The 22,683-nt window shown below is 39.6% G+C and overlaps 1 protein-coding gene across 8 annotated transcripts in view; it reads right to left on the bottom strand.

Annotated features, from left to right (window-relative positions):
• The window catches only part of SIPA1L2 (signal induced proliferation associated 1 like 2), a 147,997-nt gene that overhangs the window by 23,239 nt on the left and 102,075 nt on the right, over positions 1-22,683 (bottom strand). For 7 of the 8 annotated variants that reach the window (XM_034765105.1, XM_034765108.1, XM_034765107.1 and 4 more), the window contains 4 exons: positions 20,659-21,047; positions 12,995-13,204; positions 8,254-8,410; positions 5,454-5,673 (listed from right to left, as the gene is read on the bottom strand). In XM_034765105.1, coding sequence (XP_034620996.1) covers positions 5,454-5,673; positions 8,254-8,410; positions 12,995-13,204; positions 20,659-21,047 — 976 coding nt within the window. The remainder of the gene's footprint in view (positions 1-5,453; positions 5,674-8,253; positions 8,411-12,994; positions 13,205-20,658; positions 21,048-22,683) is intronic. The other variant, XM_034765106.1, reaches the window with a different exon arrangement.

The raw sequence follows: 22,683 nt of genomic DNA, 5'->3' as shown, positions 1-22,683 counted from the left end.
AAAGGTGCGTGTATTTTTTAAAGGCTTTAGTTCTTTCCAAATAAAAGCCAAAAGATCTTTTGGCATCAAGTTTATGGAGAAGAGTTTCACCAGGATAGATAAGTGGGTGTGGAAGAATGCAAGCAAGAGGACTGAATGATTGAAGCAAAACTCAATTACCATCTTAGGCCATTATCTGATATTTGTCCATAACACTATCTTACTTTTGAAGGATTTCGTTTAAAGTGAACAGTCATTAGAACGTGAAACTCAATCACTGAGTGGAAGTCACTGCAACCCGAAAAGTGATTTACCATATAAAAAACTTTGATTTCAGAGGTTAGCAAGTGGTTTGACAGTAGCTTTCATCAGCTCAGTTAAAATCATATTAACAACCCACGACACAAGGGTTTTTCTAATTTTAAATGCATCACGTGCCATATTATCCTAATGGTTCTGAAGGATCAGTTGATTACCTACTTAAGGATAAGGATAATTGAAAATAAGGATCATTGAACATCCTCTCCTAAGCTTAGTCAGAACCTTTGCTATCAGAGATAATGGATACATATGTAAACTTACCTCAGCAGTGAATAAAAAACAGTGTTTGTTGGCAGTGAATTTTCTTTCTGGTGCCTCGTGAAGAACACTGGTATTTTGTAGAGGTGTTCTGGAAAATCCTATCTCCAGTGTTTCCCCACTTGATAAATCTACCACCTCTTTATCCAAGGAACATTCTTGTGCTTCATTACTGATCAGCTTAACTTCTTTCCATGTATGGGTTTTCCTTTCCTGTCTGAGTGCCAACTGACAATGTCTTAAGGCAGCATCCGAATTTTATTAAGATGATGTTAAAAAAAATAAAGAGTCTGGTGGCACCTTAAAGACTAACAGATTTATTTGGGCATAAGCTTTCGTGAGTAAAAACCTCACTTCTTCGGAGGTTTTTACTCACGAAAGCTTATGCCCAAATAAATCTGTTAGTCTTTAAGGTGCCACCAGACTCTTTGTTGTTTTTGTAGATACAGACTAACACGGCTACCCCCTGATACTTAAAAAAAATAGCGAACAGAGTTTGAGCATAGAAGTTTCTGATTATCAGGGAATAACATAGATTATCGAGGGTGCAAAGTTTGGTTTAATATAAGGTGGCATGAGGAATACATAATCTGCAATATCCCCGATTGGGGGTAAAAGGTTGATGGGTCAAAGTACAGTCATTGAGATATGAGCGTATGAAGTTCATAAAGTGGCTATGTTCGGGTATGGATTATAATGAGTGGATATGAGGAGGAGGATGGATTGACCCTCATTTGGTGAGATTTAATGTTCAGGGAGTTTATGGTTCCAGTTCATATGATCCAACGGAGGAGGTCACTTGGTCCCTTTCTCGTAGTGGGAGAACGATGTCACTGGCTCACTTGCAATGCTTCTTGACACAGGACAGGACACACCCTGCTTATCTGCTAATAACATGTTCACCTGGCAATTCAATCAGGATCTGTTTTTGGAACACTACATTCACAAAGATCTTAGCTTTCATGGACAATGTAGGTCCTCAAGATGGACTGCAAATATTGGGAACCTTCATTCCAAACCTCCAAGCATTTTAAATCAGGGTGAGGAACAGAGATCTCTCTAAGGGTATGTCTTCACTAGCAACGTTAAAGTGCTGCCGCGGCAGTGCTTTAATGTGGTTGTGTAGTCTTGGCACCACTGGTTAAAAAAACACTTCCATGAGGGGAGTAGCTACCAGTGCTGGTGCATGGTCTACATTGGAACTTTACAGCACTGAAATTTGCAGTGCTCAGGGGGGTGTTTTTTCCACACCCTTGAGCGAGAACGTTGCAGCACTGTAAAGTGCCAGTATAGACAAGCCCTAAGATGTGCACCTGAGAGGACATGCACTAGTCTGCCTAGCCTTGCAAAGTGCTCAGCAAGTGCCATTCAACATGGGCAGCCAAAACAGCTGTAGAGTGAGAGCTCGAAACTGGGCTCCTTTTGCTCTCTTTACTGTAGTCTCAGAGCAGTGAGTGTGAGGGGAGCCCAGATCAGAGCCGCAATTCCTTACCATGACTAAAATGTGGGAGGCAGAACCAGTACAGGCCTACAGGGAGAATGAGTGAGAATTTCAGGGCTTTCCTTCCCCTCTCACTGTCTCCAACCACCACACAAAAGGCTTCAAAAATCCATTTGCAAGATGTGAATAGGAATTTGGAATGGGTAAATGGCAATTAATTGATCTTTGATTATTAGCAGGTAAATATGCCCAATGGCCTGTGATGGGATGTTAGATGGGGTGGGATCTGAGTTACTACAGAGAATTCTTTCCTGGGTGCTGGCTGGTGAGTCTTGCCCACATGCTCAGGTTTAACTGATCGCCATATTTGGGGTTGGGAAGGAATTTTCCTCCAGGGAAGATTGGCAGATTTTTTTTTTTTTTGGACAGGTCTTCCTAACTGATGAAGGTCTTTAAACCACGATTTGAGGACTTCAATAACTCAGACATAGGTTAGGGGTTTGCTACAGGAGTGGGTGGGTGAGATTCTGTGGCCTGCGTTGTGCAGGAGGTCAGACTAGATGATCATAATGGTCCCTTCTGACCTTAAAGTCTATGAGTCTATTACTGGATCCAGAAAGCAGAGCAGAGCAAACAGAACTGCTGGTTCCTTCCCTGCAGGAAGGTAACAAATCTAGGAGAAACGGAAGATGGAACGGGAACAGAGTGGCTCAGGAACTTTTGAATGGAGCATGTGGGGAGTAGCTGGGAACAAGCCTGTGAATGCATGTGGTTGAGCAAATTGCTACAGGTATGAATGAATGAATGAATGAATGTATAAGCAGATGGGCTCCTTCACCTGCTCCAGAACAGAGTCCACACAAAAGTTGTGTCATGTCGAAAGTTACCTTCATCACTAGCTTTTGGTTGTATTCACAAAAGGGATTAAAATAAGCCACCACAAAATCCAAGTTTTCTGTCCAGTTTTGGCTTCTCCCCTCTGTCCAAGTCTGACAACTAATATAATTTGCTTAAATGAAGGCGTCAGGCTAATCAATAGTTTATGGTGTTCCAGGGGTGAAGTAGCTGGTTTATCAGCACAAATACAATTTAAACTGAGGTAGCTGGAGGCCTTGGACAGTTGCAGTCTCAGGGGTAGATGGCAGAGCTAGCTGAAAGCTGGGAATTCAGTAGGCTCTTGGTGCAGACTTGCCTTGGCACTTACAGAAAGGGAATGCCTGGCTTGAAAAAGTGTCTGTTTTGAAAACAACCAGAGGGTCAAAGATGATGTCTGAGCTTCAACATGTTCTGTTGACACACACGCACTGGGTCTTGCTGATGCTGCCTCCAGGGTATCAAGGAACAGCTTTGGGCCTCACATGTTGGGCCTGTGCAACTGTGGGAGGTATCAATACAGAGTCTCAATACCCAGCTGTTACTCTTGATTCTGGGTCACTCAAAGCCAAAAACTTCAGGCCCTCTGGGCCGATTTCACATTAGACTTAAATGAAACGTGAGAGGAGACCGGGGAGTTTTCTGATGCTCTGTCTATGACTGGATGGTTTACAGTGACATTGCCAGCAAATCTCAAAGTTAAGTTGGTCAGTCTGTTCTGAAGCACATAATTCAGTAGTTAGGCCTGTCCATGAAGGATATGGTCTGGACAGTTTTTTATAATAATATTATTATTAGTTATTATTATTTCTTTGGGCTTTCCATACCTGCAAGGCTTCAATGGGACTTGTGCTCCTAAGTCATTTAAGTGCTTAAGTCACAAACTCCTATCCATAGGTGCCTAAATATGGAGTTAAGAACCCAGTTTGGCTCCTATTTTTGAAAAAAAAATGGCTTAATTCCAATATTAAGGTACCTAAATAAAAGTGGCTAGTTTTTCAGAAGAGCTGCTCCTATAAGAACATACTGGGTCAAACCAATGGTCTGTCTTCCAACAGTGGTCAATGCCAGGTGTCCCAGAGAGAATGAACAGAACAGGTAATCATCAAGTGATCCATCCCCTGTTGCCCATTCCCAGCTTCTGGCAAACAGAGGCTAGGGACACTTCAGAGCATGGTTTTGCATCCATGCCTATTCTGGCTAATAGCCATTGATGGACCTATCCTCCATGAACTTAACTAGTTCTTTTTTGAACCCTATTATAGCCTTGGCCTTCACAATATCCTCTGGCAAAGAGTTCCACAGTTTGACTGTGAGTTGTGTGAAGAAATACTTCCTTTTGTTTGTTTTAAACCTGCTGCCTATTAATTCCATTTGATGATCCCAAGTTCTTGTGTTGTGAGAAGGATAAAATAACACTTCCTTATTTACTTTCTCCACACCAGTCATGATTGTATAGACCTCTATCATATCCCCCCTTATTCGTCTCTTTTCCAAGCTGAAAAGTCCCAGTCTTCTTGATATCTTTCCTCATATGGAAGATGTTCCATACCCCTAATCATTTTTGTTTTCCTTTTCTGTACCTTTTTCAATTCCAATACGTCTTTTTTAAGATGGAGTGACCATATCTGCACACAGTATTGAAGATGTGGGCATATCATGGATTTATATAGAGGCAATATGATATTTTCTGTCTTATTATCTACCCCTTTCCTAATGATTCCCAACATTCTGTTATCTTTTTTGACTGCCACTGCACATTGAGTGGACACCTAAATTTCAGCACCCAGGTCTGAACATTTTGGGCTTAGTACAGGTATTAGTATTTGCCATCCAAATATTTACCTTACAATTATTTTAGACTAATCTTTGCCATCTATATTGATGGAATATATTCATACAATAAGATCTCATCTAACATACAAATGAAAAAACACCTATTTAAATCAATTTAACTTATCCCAAGACCACTGTTTCTTGCTACTAAAAAGTGATAAATGAATTGCTAAGTGCAGGGGTTTAATATTGAGAAGAATATTGTGAAGTAGATTCTAACTTGAAAAAGGGAACGAGGATCACAAATATGCATTAAGTTTTAAGATATTGTCACTAAGATAAATGGGCTATCTTCATATCAAACTTAATAGACAATGAAATTGATAACACTAATATATATTTGTTAACAGTTTGAATGCACTAGAAAAACAAATGGCAACAAAATAGGGAAATCAACTTAAGTACAATCTTGTGAGACAAAGCTAGTTAGCTTTATTTAGCTAGATCATTCATTGGACAAACAGAAAAATGAAAAGAGCTGTCTTGAGGAAGCATTCTTTGCCTATCTACTTTTTGGAAAATGTCTCTCCAAATCTGAAAAAAAAAAGTCTGAATTCTGATACTAAATCAAATATAAACAGACACTACTGACCAGATTTGATACTTGCTAGGGTCTCTAGAACATAAAATGCTGAAATAATTATGTAACTTGCCATTAAAAGAAAAATTATTTTAACATTTGGCAACTCATTTGAGTTCACTAACAGAATCTGAAACCTGCTCATAACATGATCAAATCACTTACTTCTTAGATTTCCCATTCCAAGAGCCAGACTCATTCTGGGAGGCAGAGTGCTGTGATATGGTGGGGTGGTGCTGAACAAAATATCGTTTGGCAAGGCTTGATCAAGCATTGAACTCCGTGAGCTAGCATATGAAGATCCTCTCCGATTACTACATATGCTCTCATCAGAAAGGGTGCGATAAAGCGTCCTCCTTGGAGATAGGTTTCCATAAAATGAAAACTAAATATTAAAATAGTTTTAGAAAGATGAATTGGTAAAGAAATGAAAATAATGACATATTTTACGAGTTAAAATAATTTATATGATATTGTGAAAACTCTTGCAGTATTTCTGTAAGCAGGCATAAAATATCATTTTGGAATTCTTGAACTTGCAATAGAAGATCAAATATTAGTTCCAACACGTCAACTCTCCTGCAGTCTCAATGGAGTTATTTGATTGGATTTTTATATTTCCTCTTGACATTTTGGAACACATCACCATGAATTAATTAGATACTGCGTTGTTTTATTAATTCTGAAATGTTAAATGAAATCTCCATAACCCTCTGACAGTAATGGCTTCCAGAAATATATATAAGGTTACCATCTCTGGCAACATTTATTCAAGACCATACATAGGACTGTTTGATTTTAATTTGAAATGACTAGGTTTTAATATCAAGCCATTCTGAAGTGATCAACTATATGTGAGGTGCAATCTAATTTATATGACAATAAAGCTGATTTAAAGCATTATAGCTGTCTAGATAACATGAAATACGCTTAAAACAAGATAATAGAGTTCAGTGAAAGCTGTTTTATCTTTTAGAAAATTAGTTAAAATACCATCTAAATGTCTAAAGTAAAATTATATCTGATTGTCCTAACTGGATCAAACTTGGCTATTTTACTTAAGAATCCTTTAATTCTAGAGCAGTGCAAAAATAGTTACTCTGCATGTCTACAAGAGGCAATTTATTTGTACAAATGATCTTAAACTGGTATTCCTTACTTATAAGAGTCCAACATCCTGATCTGATTTCTTTATAAATAGTTTAGGCAGCACACTTCCTATGCTGGATATACATCAAGTATGTACAGAAGCAGTGGCTTTTTTAAAACAGTGAATGTAGTGCCAGAGTTAAAAATATCTACATTGTTGTATTTCTGACAATGTCTTCCTAACTGATGAATACTTCTCAAAGAAACAGAGGGAAACATTCAATCATGCAAAAGGATATATACTATGTACAAAACAGTTTAATATACACTAGGGCCTCATTTCAGGAAAGTATCCTTCTTCAGGACAGCACTGAAGCATGTACTTAACCTTAAGCATGTGCTTAAGTCCAACTGAAGTCAATGGGGTTTAAGCAAATGCTTCAGTGCTGTCCTAAAGCAGGACTTAAGCACATGCTGAAATTTGTTCCAGAGTCAGGGTCTAAGTACTACTATATTCTTTCAATATCTAGATCCTGATTCTGGAAAAAATGTAAGAATATGCTTAAGTCCATCCTGCTTTAGGACAGCACTGAAATATTTGCTTAACTCCCACTGACTTCAGTTAGACTTAAGCACATGCTTCAGTGCTTTGCTGAAGAGGGATGCTTTACTGAATTTGGGCCCTAATGTGTATTGAACTATTTTTTACAGAGTATATTTCCCTTTGAATGATTGAATGTTTCCCTCTGTTTCTTTGAGAAGCATTCATCAGTTAGGAAGACCTGTCAAAAAAAAAAAAAAAAGCCAATGTAGGTATTTTTAACTCTGGTGCTACATTCACTGTTTTAAAAAAGCCACTGCATCTATGCTTACTTGATGGATATCGAGAATAGGAAGTGTGCAACCTCAGTTATTTATAAAGAAAGCAGTGTAGGCAGCCTCTTAGAGTAAGAACTGCAGTCCAATTAGTTATTATATTAATAATGCGTCATTGTAGGAAAAATATAATAAATAAAAATTCTCAGCTATTATTCCTAAACTTTCAGAGATTTTATAACTATATATGTATTTAACTTAATACATGTTAAAAATAAACAATCTGACTTCTTTTAAATTAAATTTAGCACGTATAAGGTTCCCACATGTTACCTATTTACACATGATGAACATGTTCTTTAGTATGTATTATAGACATAGTGGATTAAAGTACCATTGAGTTAATATCTATTTAAGAGCATTACTTCAAGTAATTAAATTGCTTGTGGTGCCATTTCCTATTATGCAAAAAATGCATTGTCACTGGTATTTCCTGTTCAGAAAGCATACTGTAAGTTCAATATCAGTACTTTAATGAACTTTTTAACATGAACAACATTGTCTTTGTATGACAAAATCAGATCACAGCTTTCTGTGAGCAGACTATGAGACCTTTACAACTAACTACTTATAATTAATATCTGTATGTCACTGACTCATACAAATTTCAAATGGGAGTTGCTGGGACCCATGAAAGCCATGCCACTTTATTCAATTGCCTAACTTTAGGCACTTAGGTTTTAAAATACCGACCTCAGTCTTTGGACTTATACTCAGAATTTACTAGGTGTTTGTATTAAAAAGCTCAGCTTTTAAATTTGAGCAGAAGCATGCTTAACACACACTGAATTTAATCCACAATTGCCAAACACTAAGTATCATTTTAGAGAGCAGGGGTATGCATATTATGTGAATTACTGTCAGAATTCATAGTTTCTGCCGAATATGTTTGGTTTATATAGATTGATCTTGTCTAGTCTAAATCAATTTCAGAACTAAAAGTAGATGATTTCCGGGTAATTGCCTCTTATACGTGTAGAGCCAAAAAAGAGTAGCTCACCTTTCTTCTACCCTCCTCCATAGTAAGACTATCTGGCAGCATCAGCTTCAGAAAATCTTCTTTGGACAAGACTTGCTGGCTTTCAGTAACTGCACTCCTCACAGAAGTCTGAAGCTGACTTGATGCAGACATAGCATCATCCTCACCATACAGTCTGCTGAAACAATTGGTATATTAGTATGGTAAGAAGTACTGGTCATGGATTTACAAGACTGTATTTATTTTCATTTCTGAAAACTAAAAGTTGCTGTATGAATCTCCCTCTCTGCATTAGTGCATTGTTACCATCTTTCCCAATCATTTTAAATTTATGAATTAGTTTCAGTTTCATGATGGAATTTTTAAATTATTCAAAAAGTACTGAATTCCCAAGAAGCATCTTTCTCAAAGCCTGCACTTTTCTTTTGTGCACATTACACTTCTCTATTGTCTTGTTTAAACTTAAAATATTTTGATCTGTGATAAATTATTAAACTTCTGCTTCCTGAGCAAATAAGAAAATCAATATCTTGTGGTGTGAAACTGTACGCAGCACCAAAATTATCATGGTTCATCACTGGTAGCGCCGAAAGTTCACTTGTAATCAATTCTGCCATGTGCCAAGCGCGTTTTATTATCAGCAATTTCACAAAGCTGTTTGGATAAATAAAACAGGTGTCTTCTTTAATTATCAGCATACAAAAATATATTTACATTCAACAAAAGCCTGTCAAACTGAATTACTGTCTTTCAGCTCCCTTCCAGCAAGAAAGGAGAGAGACGATCTTAAAAGGTTTACTCTGGAAATGGAATCTGAGGAGCTGGAGATTCCCAAACACACAGTGCATACATTTGAGACCAATTACCTACTGCCATGTACAGCATAATCAGCGACTGTATCCTCAGCAGAGAGGAAATAGGCTTTGCTATGGTAAATTGTAATTCTCACTGAATTATGTCTCACGGTGGCACAACCTTCAGCAAATGACCTGATTTTCATCACCACTGCTAATTTGAGATGCTATTTTATTTCAAACTAATTATCTTTGAAATAGAGTCCCTTGCCTCCCCACATCCACCCCTCATGATGCATGGAAAGCTTTCCTAGAGAGAGAAAAAGTTAAGCATTGCGCTAATGCATAGAAAATTTATGAGAATATTTTTTTGATATGTGCAGTGTGGCCATCTTTGATTCACACTCTTCAGATGGAGCTAGTCCTCAGACATTTTTCAAAGTTCCTGGGTTTTTAGTCCAAAGGGAATGCTTACTTATGCAGTATTCAATAAAAGTTTTCATTTCAAAACAGTGAAAAAGGTTGCAGGATCTCATTATGCAGAGGCCTGTGGGACAAAAGAGACTGCCACACTTTTAAAGAGGCAGCACTCTTATGACTGAATAATCTAGTGAAAGTGTGATTATTCATAATATTAAGGCAAAACAAATGTGCAGAACACGAAGGTCACAACCGGGAGCAGTTGGTGCTCATTACTTTTGAAAATGAGGCAAGTGTTGAAATATAGTTTTAAAGAGCCTAAAGTTAAGCTCCTAATTTTGAAAATATAAAATTTTGGCCTACATTTTTACTATAAAGTTGGCTATAAATATTATGTAATATATATGAAACATTTACAACATTCTAGATTTAATATTCATTTTCCCCTCCCACAGAATAAAGGATAGTCCACATATCACATTTAAAAATAAACTACTGCATGCGTCTTCCTGCCAGTCTGCCAAGATAAACAGCACTTTCTACTATATAGGAGGCGGCAGAATCGGTTATTTATACTCAATAAGGAAGTAAGGGGATCATGGTACATGATTTTGAAGATAAAAAGAATATATAACACGCTTTTTTTTATTATTACATGGCAGATCCAAACAGTACTTGTTGCTCCTATTATGCTGGTACAATAGGAAGGATGCAAAGCACCAGCTGTAACCAAATTTGAGTAACTGCACCACCTTCTGAACCAAGGCTTTCACTTCTGCACAAGAGGAAGAAGTTCCTCCTGAGCTTTCCTACTGCCAGGCAAGATACACTGCTGTTTATTAGAGGTGGTTGGAACATTTTCAGCAAAATGAAATTTTACTGAAATATGCTGTTTCGTTGAAGCCAAAACATTTCACAGAGATTTATAGACTTTAATCAAGTTTTTGAGAGAGATGTGCACTCACCAAGCGGTTATGGCCCTGATCTGAATTGTGGGAGACCTCGGTTCAAGTTCCTTCTCTGCCTGATTCAGAGCACACCATCCTAGATCACTCTGAATCAGGCAGAGCAGGGGCTTGAAATTTTGCCTCCCACATCCCAGGCCAGGGTCCTGACCACATACACATACATACACCTGCACCACGGCCCACCCTGTCTTAAGTGTTTGTTTGAAAACAGACATTTTGATAATTCCGTTTCCATGCAAGTGATGTAAAGGGTTTGTTTTCATTCCAATCCACAATGAATACCGAAACCTCCAAAAGTGCCACAAAATGAAATATCATCTGGCTCCAATGTTAATTTCACCAGCCCCTTCATCTGGGAAACAGTTCCATTAAGGGGATGGTATGTGCCCACGATTGGAATGCAGCTGGGACTCCTCAATCCTTTTGAAGTTTCCTAGCTCTAGAAACAATTGCTGCAGGGTCCAATGCTCAAGTCAGAAAGGCCTCTGCTTCCACTAAGTTCCACATGCCTGCAGCTCCACATCTCTGCTCTTGAGTGTGTTTTGGAGATTTGGGGGGCTATTTCTGAGGCAGGGCCGGGATCTTCAGTATTTCTCTGCCCTTTTTTTCTCCTTCTTACATCTAAGCAGAACTGAGTAGTTTTTCTAAGCACAAGAGTCAAGTCAGAGAGGAAATAAATGCCCAAATTGTGAGAAACCTCCACTCCCAAGACTGAGGGCAGGTCTTCACTACCCGCCAGATCAGCAGGCAGCGATCGATCTATAGGGGGTTGATTTATCGTGTCTAGTGTAGACGCGATAAAAATCAATCCCTGATCGCGCTCCCCATCAACTCCGGAAGTCCAGCAAGTGAGAGGCGGAAGCGGAGTCAACGGGGGAGCAGCAGCGGTCGACCCGCCACCGTCCTCGACTCGCCACCGGCCAGGTAAGTTGACCTAAAATACGCTGACTTCAGCTACGCTATTCGCATAGCTGAAGTTGCGTATCTTAAGTCAACCCCCCCGCCCCCCGCTATGTATACCTGGGCTATGTGTGGCCTTTTTATCAAGTGCCCCAGGACCATCCAGGGCAGGATTAAAGCAATTGAGGCGCTCCACTACATAGTGCACTCTGTGGCTTCATTCCTATGCCATGACCCTGCCCTCCTCCCCCACCTGGAGTGACACTGGGACATCAGGGATGGGTAGTGGCACGGAGTCCCTATCTAACCTCCAAGAATAGTAGCAGTAGTTCCAGCAGTGTCCCAGTACTTAGCTCAGCAGCCTGGGAGTATTTAAATTGGATGAACAAACGGGTTGGGCACACTGCATTTTCTTCCTACCATACACACAGTCCTCTGTTGGGATAGTGCTGGCAGGGCCCCCTACTATTTTCAGGTACAGCTTAGTACCCCCTTGAGATAATGGGGCTGTTTGCACTCTCACAGCTATTCTGTCATGGTCTCTGCAGACTATGGCAGACATTGTTGCATCAGTTATGGTCAGTTCATGTTTTCTAATTTTCTTTTGCAGCTATAAAGGCTAGAAATATTTTTTAAAGTGAAAATTGTAATTCTGATGTAATTACATAATTCCAGGAACTGGGGAATATTCTAACACAGAAGTGGGGGTGTCCCTCCACAAAATGACTCAAAGGCAACACTAATTTCAATTGACAAGACAAGGTTTTTTTTTAATCTCCACAATACTCTTCTTTTTTCCATCTCAAACCAAAACCAGCATAGAAAAATCTTGAATTAAGATTTATAGAGCTGAGGCCCTTGGGTCCAAACCCAGAGGTTATATCCAGGAGCAACCTTATTTAGAACCCCTTCAATGAAAGTTAAGCTTTTTGGAGAATCATTTGAGAAGATACTGAGATTCTCCAGACCTGAATGGGGTTATGCCTAACTAATCCTCTTCAAGATGCAGGGCCGGCTCCAGGCACCAGCCTGGCAAGCAGGTGCTTGGGGCGGCCACTCTGGAGAGGGGCGGCACGTCCAGGTATTCGGCGGCAATTCGGCGGACGGTCCCTCACTCCCGCTGGGAGCAAAGGACCTCCAGCCGAATTGCCACCGGAGATCGCGATCGCGGCTTTTTTTTTTTTTTTGGCTGCTTGGGGCGGCCAAAACCCTGGAGCCGGCCCTGTCAAGATGGAATTTCATGTCTTTACAACACAACTGTAATNCTAATAGTTCCCGATGGTGCTCGAGATCGGGAACTATTAGGGGGGCGGCCAAAACCCTGGAGCCGGCCCTGTCAAGATGGAATTTCATGTCTTTACAACACAACTGTAATTTTTGGCCAGATTAACAATGCCAGTCCTTTCTCTCATTTTGCTTCACTGGGTAAAAAGGAGAAGGTTCAACAGGAAAGAAACGAAGAGAGAAAAAGGAAGGAGGAGGCAAGAGGACCCTCTGATTTTTTTTCACCTGTGTCGAGATCTCTGGTACATAAAGGAAGAATAAAGCCAAATATTTCAAATAAAACTGAAGACAAGGAGAAGCATTTTATACTTTTCAAATAATGAGAAAGTTAAAAACTTTCCCCACACAATTTATTATATATAAATTTTCTAAAGAAAGAATAAACAAAAATCTTACTCTTCAGATTCTTCAGGTGTAGGGCTGCCTTCTGACTTTTTCCAACCAATGACGTATTTGCTCACTGCTCCTTGTCTGTGGTGTGATTTTGATACAGATCCAGAGATCTGTTGACCACTATTCTGTGACACTATGTAGACTTTGGAGGTATCTAGAGAGCCACTGTTTTTAGAACAATGTGCTGATGGGCTTCCTGAATGGTGAGACCCACTGAAAAGGAACACAGAACAAAATCTGCAGTGCAGTAAAATATCAAGGACTCGAGATTACAGCCAGCTATGCAACCATAATTCTATCTTTTAAATTTTCTTTAATACATTTTATATATAGCTAAATTACAGCTATCAACTCGCCAAGCACAAATTCATGAACACACACGTGTACACACTCAGAAAGACTTCACAAGACGAGCATTTTCTATCATTGAACCTATTGCAATGACCAGGGCCGGCTCTAACTTTTTTGCCGCCCCAGGCAAAAAAGAAGAGTGCCGCCCCGCCATAACACCTCCCCCCCCCCCAGCCCCGCCCCGTGCCGCCCAACCCCCTGAGCACCGCACCACGCTGGACCGCCCAACCCCCCTCCCGCCCCCCGAGCGCCGCGCCAGGCCGCCCAAACCCCCGGAGCGCCGCGCCGGGCTGCCCAAACCCCGAGTGCTGGGCCGGGCCGCCCAAACCCCTGCACCCCTCCGAGCGCCGCCCAAACCCCCGGAGCGCTGGGCCGTGCTGCCGAAGACCCCTCCCAGAGCCGCGCCGCCGAAACACCCCCCGCGTTGCCCGGCCGAAACAAAACAAACAAACAAAAACCCTGGAGCGCCGCCCCACCGAACAACAACAAAAACAAAAACACCGCGAGCGCCCCCCGCCATCCCAACATTGGCCGCCCCTTCTAAGGTGCCACCCCAAGCATGTGCTTGGTTGGCTGGTGCCTGGAGCCGGCCCTGGCAATGACAAGGCAAACCAGTCTGATTTAAAGACAATGAGCCAAATTCAACCCTGGTGTAACTGCATCAATGCCAAGAATTACATCAGGAATGAACATGGCCCCAGATGGTTGCCTGAACTCTGAGAACTTCTAGGCATTTCCACTTAATATTACTCTTGACAAGACACATCAGCTAAAGGTAGGCTCTTGATTTAAGCTTCCTTTTAAAAAAAGGTCATATGAATAGAAATAACTTTCACCCCAATGAATATGGCAATGAACACAGTTTTCTGGATTATTTGAATATTCTCTTGCATTATTAATAGTGCTAGTAATTATTAATGGTATGTTTCATCAGACTCTCTCAAAGTACTTTACAGTCAAATTAAAGCAAACAATATCTCCTCAAGGAAGGCCTTATTTTACAGATGAAGGAACTAAGGCACCAGTAAATAAAATGATTTATTTAAGGCAATTCGTTATGTCAGTTGCAGAGTTGGGAACAGAAGTCACAGCTCTGACTCTGAGTCCTGTGCCCTACCTACCATACAAGGCTCATTGTTAATCCAGTCATAATAGTACTCTGCTCATTCATGAGAACCAGAAAGTGACAGGAACTAGACTTGTTTCATTGTTCATGCTGAGTGAAATGTAAATGGTAAAACAGTATAGATATGTTTTGATTGACCTGAGTTTTCTAAAATACCTACTAGGGGCAGAGAGGGAAGATAATAAAGCATCCAAAAAAAAAAAAAAAAAAAAAAAAAAAGAGAATGGATTATTGATCCATTTTGTAAATATATATATTATTATATAAATATAGATCTTATAAAAATAAGATCAATAATCCATTCTCTTTTTTTTTCTTTTTTCTTTTTTTGATGCTTTATTATCTTCCCTTTCTGCCCCAGTAGGTATTTTAGAAAACTCAGGTCAATCAAAACATATGTTGATCATTTTTAATAATTGAATGTTCATGCTAAGTGTGTGTGTGTGTGTGTGTGTGTGTGTGTGTGTGTGTGTGTGTGTATGTGTATATACACACACATATATATATACACACATATATATATACACATATATATATACATACACACACACACACACACTTAGCATGAACATTCAATTAAAAATGATCAACACTGGGATATAAAGTGTGAAGCTGAGTATTGCAGACATTACCCGTTACTGTAGATTACTTTTTCACCCTCAGTGGACAGTATAACAACTATGTTTTTTTCCTCTAAATTTTCTCTGATTCTCTTAGTTGCCCCCACTTCCCATCTGTAGCCAGATGATCCACGGGCAGGATTATGCTTGTCAGAAAATGTGGGTGGGTAACTTTAAAGGTGATCAGTAGCAAACCAGAAGGAATCTGACACATGCTGACCCCTACTGCAGGAGAAGATTTGGTGAGGAGCGGGAATTGGGGGCTCCAGCTGTAAGAGCAGTGTCTGGAATTGCAACTCCTCAGCCTCATCGGATTCTGGATTCCCCTGCTGGAGCAGGGAACAGCCTGTTGCAGATTTACCTCCAAATACCCACACAGAAAGTGGGAAGGGTGATGAGGAAGATCTCCCGAAGGATATGCAGAAGGAGCAATTAGAGAGGTAAGAGGAGAGCAAGGACAGGACAGTCATGAAAGCCAAAGGAGGACAAGATTTCAAGAAGAGCACAGTTGACTGTGTTAAAAGTGGCTGACAGGTCAAGCAGGATGAGCATGGAGTATTGGTTCTGAGATTTGGCTAACAAGAGGTCTTTAGAGAATTTGGTGACAGTTGTTTCAGTTGAGTGCAAGGGTAGAAGCCAGATTGGAGAGTCTAGGGTGGAATTGGAGAGAAACTCCAGACAGTGACTGTAAACAGCACGTTCAATGAGCTTAGAAATTAAATGGAGATGGGAAAAGAAGTGGTAGGTGGAGAGGAAAGTGGAGTCAAGGGTTTGTATTTTTAAGATGCGAGAAACTAAAGCATGTTTGTATTGCGAGGGAAAACCACCAGAGGAGACTGGGAGGTTAAGAAGAAGAGTAAGGGAGGGAATAAGAGTGGGCCCCCACTGGGAGATCAGGAGATGGGATGGGGTCACTGGAGCAAGAGGACAGTGGAAGAGAGCAGATGAGAATCTTCTGCCTCCGTGGCCAGGGGAGGAGGAGGAGGAGGAAAAGAAAGTTTGAGGTGGAGAGGAGAGGGGAAGAAAAGGGGGAAGGGAAGGTGAGCCAAGGGAGGGGAAACGTCATGTCATATTTTGTCAATTTTCTCTTGAAAGAAATCAGCGAGATTGCGTACAGAGAAGAGTGGTGGGAGGAGGTGAAGGTTTGAGGAGTGAGTTAAAGGTGCTGAAAAGGCAATTGGTATTGCAGGCATGAGATTCAATTAAGTTGGAAAAGTAGAGTTTAGGAAGACAGCGGAATTGAAAGAGAATGAATCTGTGGTGGAGGAAGTTGGCCTGGTCACTTGATTTCTACTAGAGATGCTCTTCATTGCGAGAGCAGGAATGGAGGCAACAGATGCTGGGGGTAAGCCATGGCTGGAGGTTAGCAAGATGGATCTTGCGATAGGAGAGAGAAGTATCAGAGGGAACTTTTTGCCATATATTTGTTACAGCATCAAAATTAAAGTATATAGAGGCTTCACTATCTCAGGTTACCGGTTCAGTATGACCTTGCCTCATCCAGTGGCATGCTAGTCACTAGCTTTTGAGTCCACGACTATTGACTAGCTAGGAAGGTAGGAATGCAAAACTATTTGAGGCTAAATGAAACTGTTTCAGCTACAGTAACCTGATTGTATTTGGTAATCCAAGGGTGTAATTAGAATTTAAAAAATGAGACAGCAAGATAGACAATTACACAGCTGTGAAAAACAAGGCTGTACATATTTCAAAGGGATCTGATAGTTTGTGATGTCATTACACACAATAGGCTTGATTCTGAAATCCTTACTCAGGCAGATTAATACTTTCTTTAATGGGACTACTCAATATGAATAAAGGTTGGTAGAATCAGGCCCAATACGTCTATACTCAACAGCATTCTTGGGTTGTATTTCATCCATTTAATAAACTGCATACAATTTTAACAAGGAACCACTGAATTTTTTATATAGGAAATAGTTTTCCACCAACCTGCTGGTTTGTTTCTTGTTTAAGTTTTAATTTATTAGATATTTATAGTTACAGAAAATGTTTATTATTAAACATTTATACTGTGGTAATACCTAAAAGTCTCAAATCAGGTCAGAACCCTACTGTGTTAGTCAAATTCTGAACAGTTATAGACTACAGGGGGGGAGGGATAGCTCAGTGGTTTGAGCATTGGCCTGCTAAACCCAGGATTGTGAGTTCAATCCTTGAGGGGGCCACTTAGGGATTTGGAGCAAAATCAGTACTTGGTCTTGCTAGTGAAGGCAGAGGGCTGGACTCAATGACCTTTCAAGGTCCCTTCCAGTTCTAGGAGATAGGATATCTCCATTAATTAAAAAAAAATCATACTGAGAGGAATTTGGCATTGGGGTGACTTGTCAGAACACAATTCATTTACATATTAAAATAATGAAAACACCGTATTTCACAGTAGCAATATCACAGCTGTAAAATAAGACTAATTTCTTAAAGCTTGTTTGGCTACAGTACATCAGATTCTTAAAAGTGTTTAAATATCTAAGTATGGTTTGTGACAAAACTCATTTGAAGAGGACATTTACATAAGTTATACCTAAAACAGCTAACCCACATGAAATACAATTTATGGTGTGTTTTTTTAAAATAGTAACATCATTTGGCACTCATAATAGGAACAGATATTTTTTAAAAAGTATTACCAAAGTGAGATTGGACAACCCTGAAGGGATAGTCATGATCTCTTGAGTTTTAACTGGCTCTGCCACTGACTTAGATAAGTCATGTGAACTCTTTGCATATCAGTTTTTCCAGCTGCAAAACAAGAATAGATTTTCCTGTCTACCTCACGGAGGTGGATTGAAGATTTAATGTCTGCATGGCATTTTACATATTTAAAATTGCATATTTATTTACTATGCAAATAAATTTCTATTCTATTCTTCAGAAATCTATTTCAGCCCACTGTATCTCCAGAGTTTGTATTCTATTATGTATGTATATAGTATTCAATATTTGAAAGTATTTATCAAGTTTTCTTCCTGCCTGTACACTACTGTATCTTCTTAGGAAAATGCTTATGAAATTAGATGAGACAAATTTCCTGAATACATAGCACACAGAGGGAGGATGTGGAATGCAACTCATTGTTTTTTCCTGTACTGGTGTGCATTGAAAATGGACAAATCAGAGGAACAAAAATGCGCAAATAATGTCCCTTTAAATGACTCCACCTTACCAAGCAAAAGACTTCAACATACATTCAAAAGCAGCACCTTCAAAAACACCAGAAAATGGGAAGATAAAAGCAACCAGCTGTACAAATCCTCTCACACAACACAACTCGCTTTAGAACACACGGACTGTACACAAATTTCATTTATAGTCAAAGGGCAGACAGCAAAATCCACCAAATTCAATCCAACATGTACACATTTTGCCAGGCATCTAACATATTAATTTAAATTAAGGAGCAAGGTATGCAATGCAGCTTCACTATACACCAATATAAAGAAACAGATATTTCCAGTGGAATTATATCCGATTGCTATAGCATTAAATCCTTATGTCATCAGTTGTATTGTACTGAAAGAGCATGTGCAGCCAAGTGCTTCTTGAAAAAATGTGCTAATCAGAGAAAGGGGTGCCAAGCTAACTTGATTGGTTTCTTTCTGAAGCTATTACAGTTATTTAAATTAATTGGAATAATGGAGGCAGTGATACTAATGCAAAATTAACATTAATAATATAAACACACTGTGCTGATATTTTACTAATTGACAAACTTATTTTGTACCCATTCCAATATTTTAATGATCACTTCATTGCCAGTAGGACAGAGTATAGATAGACTCATTTATTTATTTATTCATTCCATCTTAACAGCTATGCTGCTGAACTGAAGTGAAGAGAATGGGATTCTCAAGGAATAAACTATATACTTATTTATGAGTAGGTTTTTCTATGGTGCTCATTGTATTATCTAACAACTCCACCAATATTAATGAATGTATTCTCCTAACACCCCCGTGAGGCAGGTGTTTATTCTCCCAATACTCCTACAATGCTATCCTATTTTGTTATTCTCTTGATTAAGAAATTAGAACATGTTGTATTATGCAATACATAAGTAACATGCTTTATCCAATTAATGCCACAACCCCAGAACACTTAGGGCCCTGCAGCTATGCCACCTTGTGCTGTGCTCCTGACAGGCCGCACAAGCTACACAGGGTCAGATCATCTCAGTACATTTCTGGGAAGACCTCCACAAACACATAATAGGAAATGGTGACGAGGAGTAGCTGACATTCATCCATGCAAGTCAGTACTGAATGCAGGGCTGATTTGGCTCAAACAAATCTGAAGCTCACAGCAAACATGAGGCTCACTGGGGGCAACACACTGAAGGATTTTGAGGTATCTGTAAAGCATCCAGAATTGAGGTGTGTGATTGTGAAGGGAGCTAGGACTTGTCAACATGGGGAAAGCTGTACTAATGTAAGGTAAGATGTGAATTTAAACAGCTACAGTTATACTGATACAATTCCTAGTGTAGACACCCTTACTTTGGTATAAGCATGCTTTTTTTCAATTTAATTTATGTTGCTTTGGAAGTGGTTTAAGCTAAATTGAAAAAAGACATTCTTATTCCAGGATAATAGCATCCACACAAGGACTTATCCTGGTATAACTATAGCGGTTTAACTATATCAGTATAATTATACTGGTACAACTGTAAAATTTTCCCATGTAGGCAAGCCCTTCAAAAATCACGGATGAAATTATTCTGTTAAATAGGAGAAGGAGGAATCTACAAGGTGCCGCCACATCAGGCTGCAATAAAGGGGAAGGCACTTTGATTGTCCAGGGTGCTTGGTTATCCCCACAAAATTCTCAGTGAACGTGAAGCAGATTGTACTCCTTATCATGTGTCACTATAGCATGACAACTAAATATCATAGTAGCATTTCATTCTGGCCCTACTGGAAAGTCTTTCCTCTCCAAAAATACTCATAAGGGCCCTACAGCGCAAGTTTGACACCATTTTCTGAACTGTCCTTCACTGAAACAATGGCCCACCATTTTGCTATCTAAACACCCTCTACTCAGTTCAAACTGATATGGATGTTATCACTTCCTGTCCTAAATGTTTGTCCAATGTAATCAAGTGCCATTAAACAGGTACTGCATTTTCACCTCAAAGGGTAAAAGTGCTTTGGGGTTCTTTGGGAAAAAAGTGCAATATACTTGTAGGTTATTATGCCTTTCAAGGTGCGTCAATCAATTTCAAAGGAGTGATATATACTGAATAGATTCTGTGTTCCCCCAAAGATACTAAATGTTCTTACTAATTTTTTAAAATTTTTTGTGTAACTAACACACCTGGATTAGATTTTTAAATAGAAATTCATACACACAGACACACCCTAAACACTCCCTCTGTAACAGTCTCATGGAAGGCGAGGGAAAGCCTTTTGTTGGTTTTCTCATATATGTATTAAAATATAAAAAAATAAAATTAATAAGCACATTTTCAAGGAACAGAAATATCGAGCATAAACAAAAGCAAATTCTCTCAGTCACTAATTGAATCACATAATTTGTATAGAAAAAACACATACCTAGAATGAGAGGATATTTCACTGAGGTCTCCCATGCTACCTTCAGCTGTATGACTGCTAGAAATGGCAGAAGCATAGCTATGTGCAGCATAAATTTTAGCTTGTTCATCATCTTGCCCAGGAGTTTCAGAAGATTCAGTCCACTGCTCAGCCCGACTATGTACCCCAGACCTGCTGCCAGAAAGGTGTAAAGGGGCCATAAGAGGAGCAGGCATACAAGGGGCTGTATCAATTCCACTGTCAGTAGAAGCCCCTTTAATATATGTTAATCCAAGCAATTCAGGGTCCATCAGGTCTCCGGAGCCAAAGTGCTTTTCATCACTATTGCTCGATGTATTACTGGACAGGGTATTGCTGCTGGAGTGACTGGAACAGTTTTTGTCTCCAATCTTAAAAAAAAAAAGAAGTTTATAAATACTATTTACTTCCGTTTAAGGTTAATTTTCTTTATTCAAAAGGTCATTTAGCCTGCATTTAATACTTTTCACAGCATTGTTAAGTACAAACACCAAAGACAAAAGAAGCTAAACGTGCAACCAGCTTCTATGAAGTGAACTACACAATTGCCTAGGTGTATTATGGGACTTTTCTTTCCTCCAAAAGCCTATTGTGTTGGTAGGTACAATAGACTCTAGAGCATTGTTTGATCTCAGATGGCAAATCCCATGTTCACATTTAAATTCTTTGATTCTGACATGCTTGCATCCATAAACTATCATTTGTGGATAGTTAAAATGAACAACAAACCCCTGAATTAGGTTCTATTGCAGTTCTGAAGAACAATGGAGATTGAATTACTGTTATCCTCTCTCAGAGTAGATGAACTATCCAGTTTATTGGATCAGGTGCAGCATGTATGACTACTTGAAATGAAGGCAAGTGGAATGTGTGTTCCAGATGCAAGCGACTTGAACCTCTGGGGGTTCAAGCTCAGTATGACTGTTGGACTAGAAGAACTGTGTCAGACAGTTGCATCAGTAGAAAATTTGAGATTTTACAAAGAGCTGAATTCATTTACCCGTGAGGCAAGACAGCCAGGACCAAGCCAGATAAAGCCTAGGTAAGAAGGAAAGCGGGCGGGTAGACGACTATTTTTAATTAGATTTCCCTTCCAGCAGATGTACATAAGGATAATCCTTTCTTATACCCAAGCTGTTAGATGTAGCCCTTTTGAAAAGGCTGCCTCAACTAACTGCACATTGAGAATTAACAAGTCTCAGTGTCTGTTTGAAAAGTTGCTACAAAAAGAGGGGGTTTAAGTGCATTATGAAACTTTTGGAGATGATTTTCAACTTCACTATAAGGGAACTAGATGCTGGAAATGCAAATGAACACGTTTCTAGGGTTGGGATTTGCTAGAGAGTTGTCTAGCGCAGAGGTGCTTCAGTTTGGACCACAAATGCAACATGGCATCAAAGAGGAAAGAAACCATTAGGAAGGAAGGAAGCCTTCAGGAAGTAAAAAAAACATAGGAAGGAGCGAAGTAAGTATCAGTCCCAGAAAAAGCTTCCTTCAGGCTGCTCTAGTTTATACCAGTACCTGCTTGGCACTGGAACTGGCCAAGATTGGGGTGAGCTGGCGAACAGCTGGCACCTTTGCATGCTCTCCTCTTGAGCTACACCAACCAAACTTCAACTACAGCTCAGAGTCACGTATTTCCATGTGTCAAGGCTACTCTTCATAGGGAATCTCAATGTGGCCTTAACAGCGACTGATCTCTAAACATGTCATGGAGCAATTAGAACTCAAGTATAGTAAATCACCAGGACAAGATATCCAAGATTTCTGAAGAGCAAAGATACTGAGGTGGATATGCATAATATCCTAAACAGCAACATTTGTTTCTGAAAAATATAAAGTTGTTCATTTAGTGCTCATCTCCAGCAACGGATAATCCAAGGAACTGGGCAACAAAAGTGACTGAGGTATGGAACAGCTTCCATATAAGAAGAGATTAAAAAGATGGACTTTTCCGTTTGGAAAGGAGACGACTGAGAGGAGATATGATAGATATGATAGAGGTCT

This window comes from Trachemys scripta, chromosome 3 (genome assembly GCF_013100865.1).
Source record: "Trachemys scripta elegans isolate TJP31775 chromosome 3, CAS_Tse_1.0, whole genome shotgun sequence".
NCBI lineage: Eukaryota > Metazoa > Chordata > Testudines > Emydidae > Trachemys > Trachemys scripta.
The sequence above is the reverse complement of the archived record's forward strand: the minus strand, read 5'-3'. Positions and strand labels throughout refer to the sequence as shown.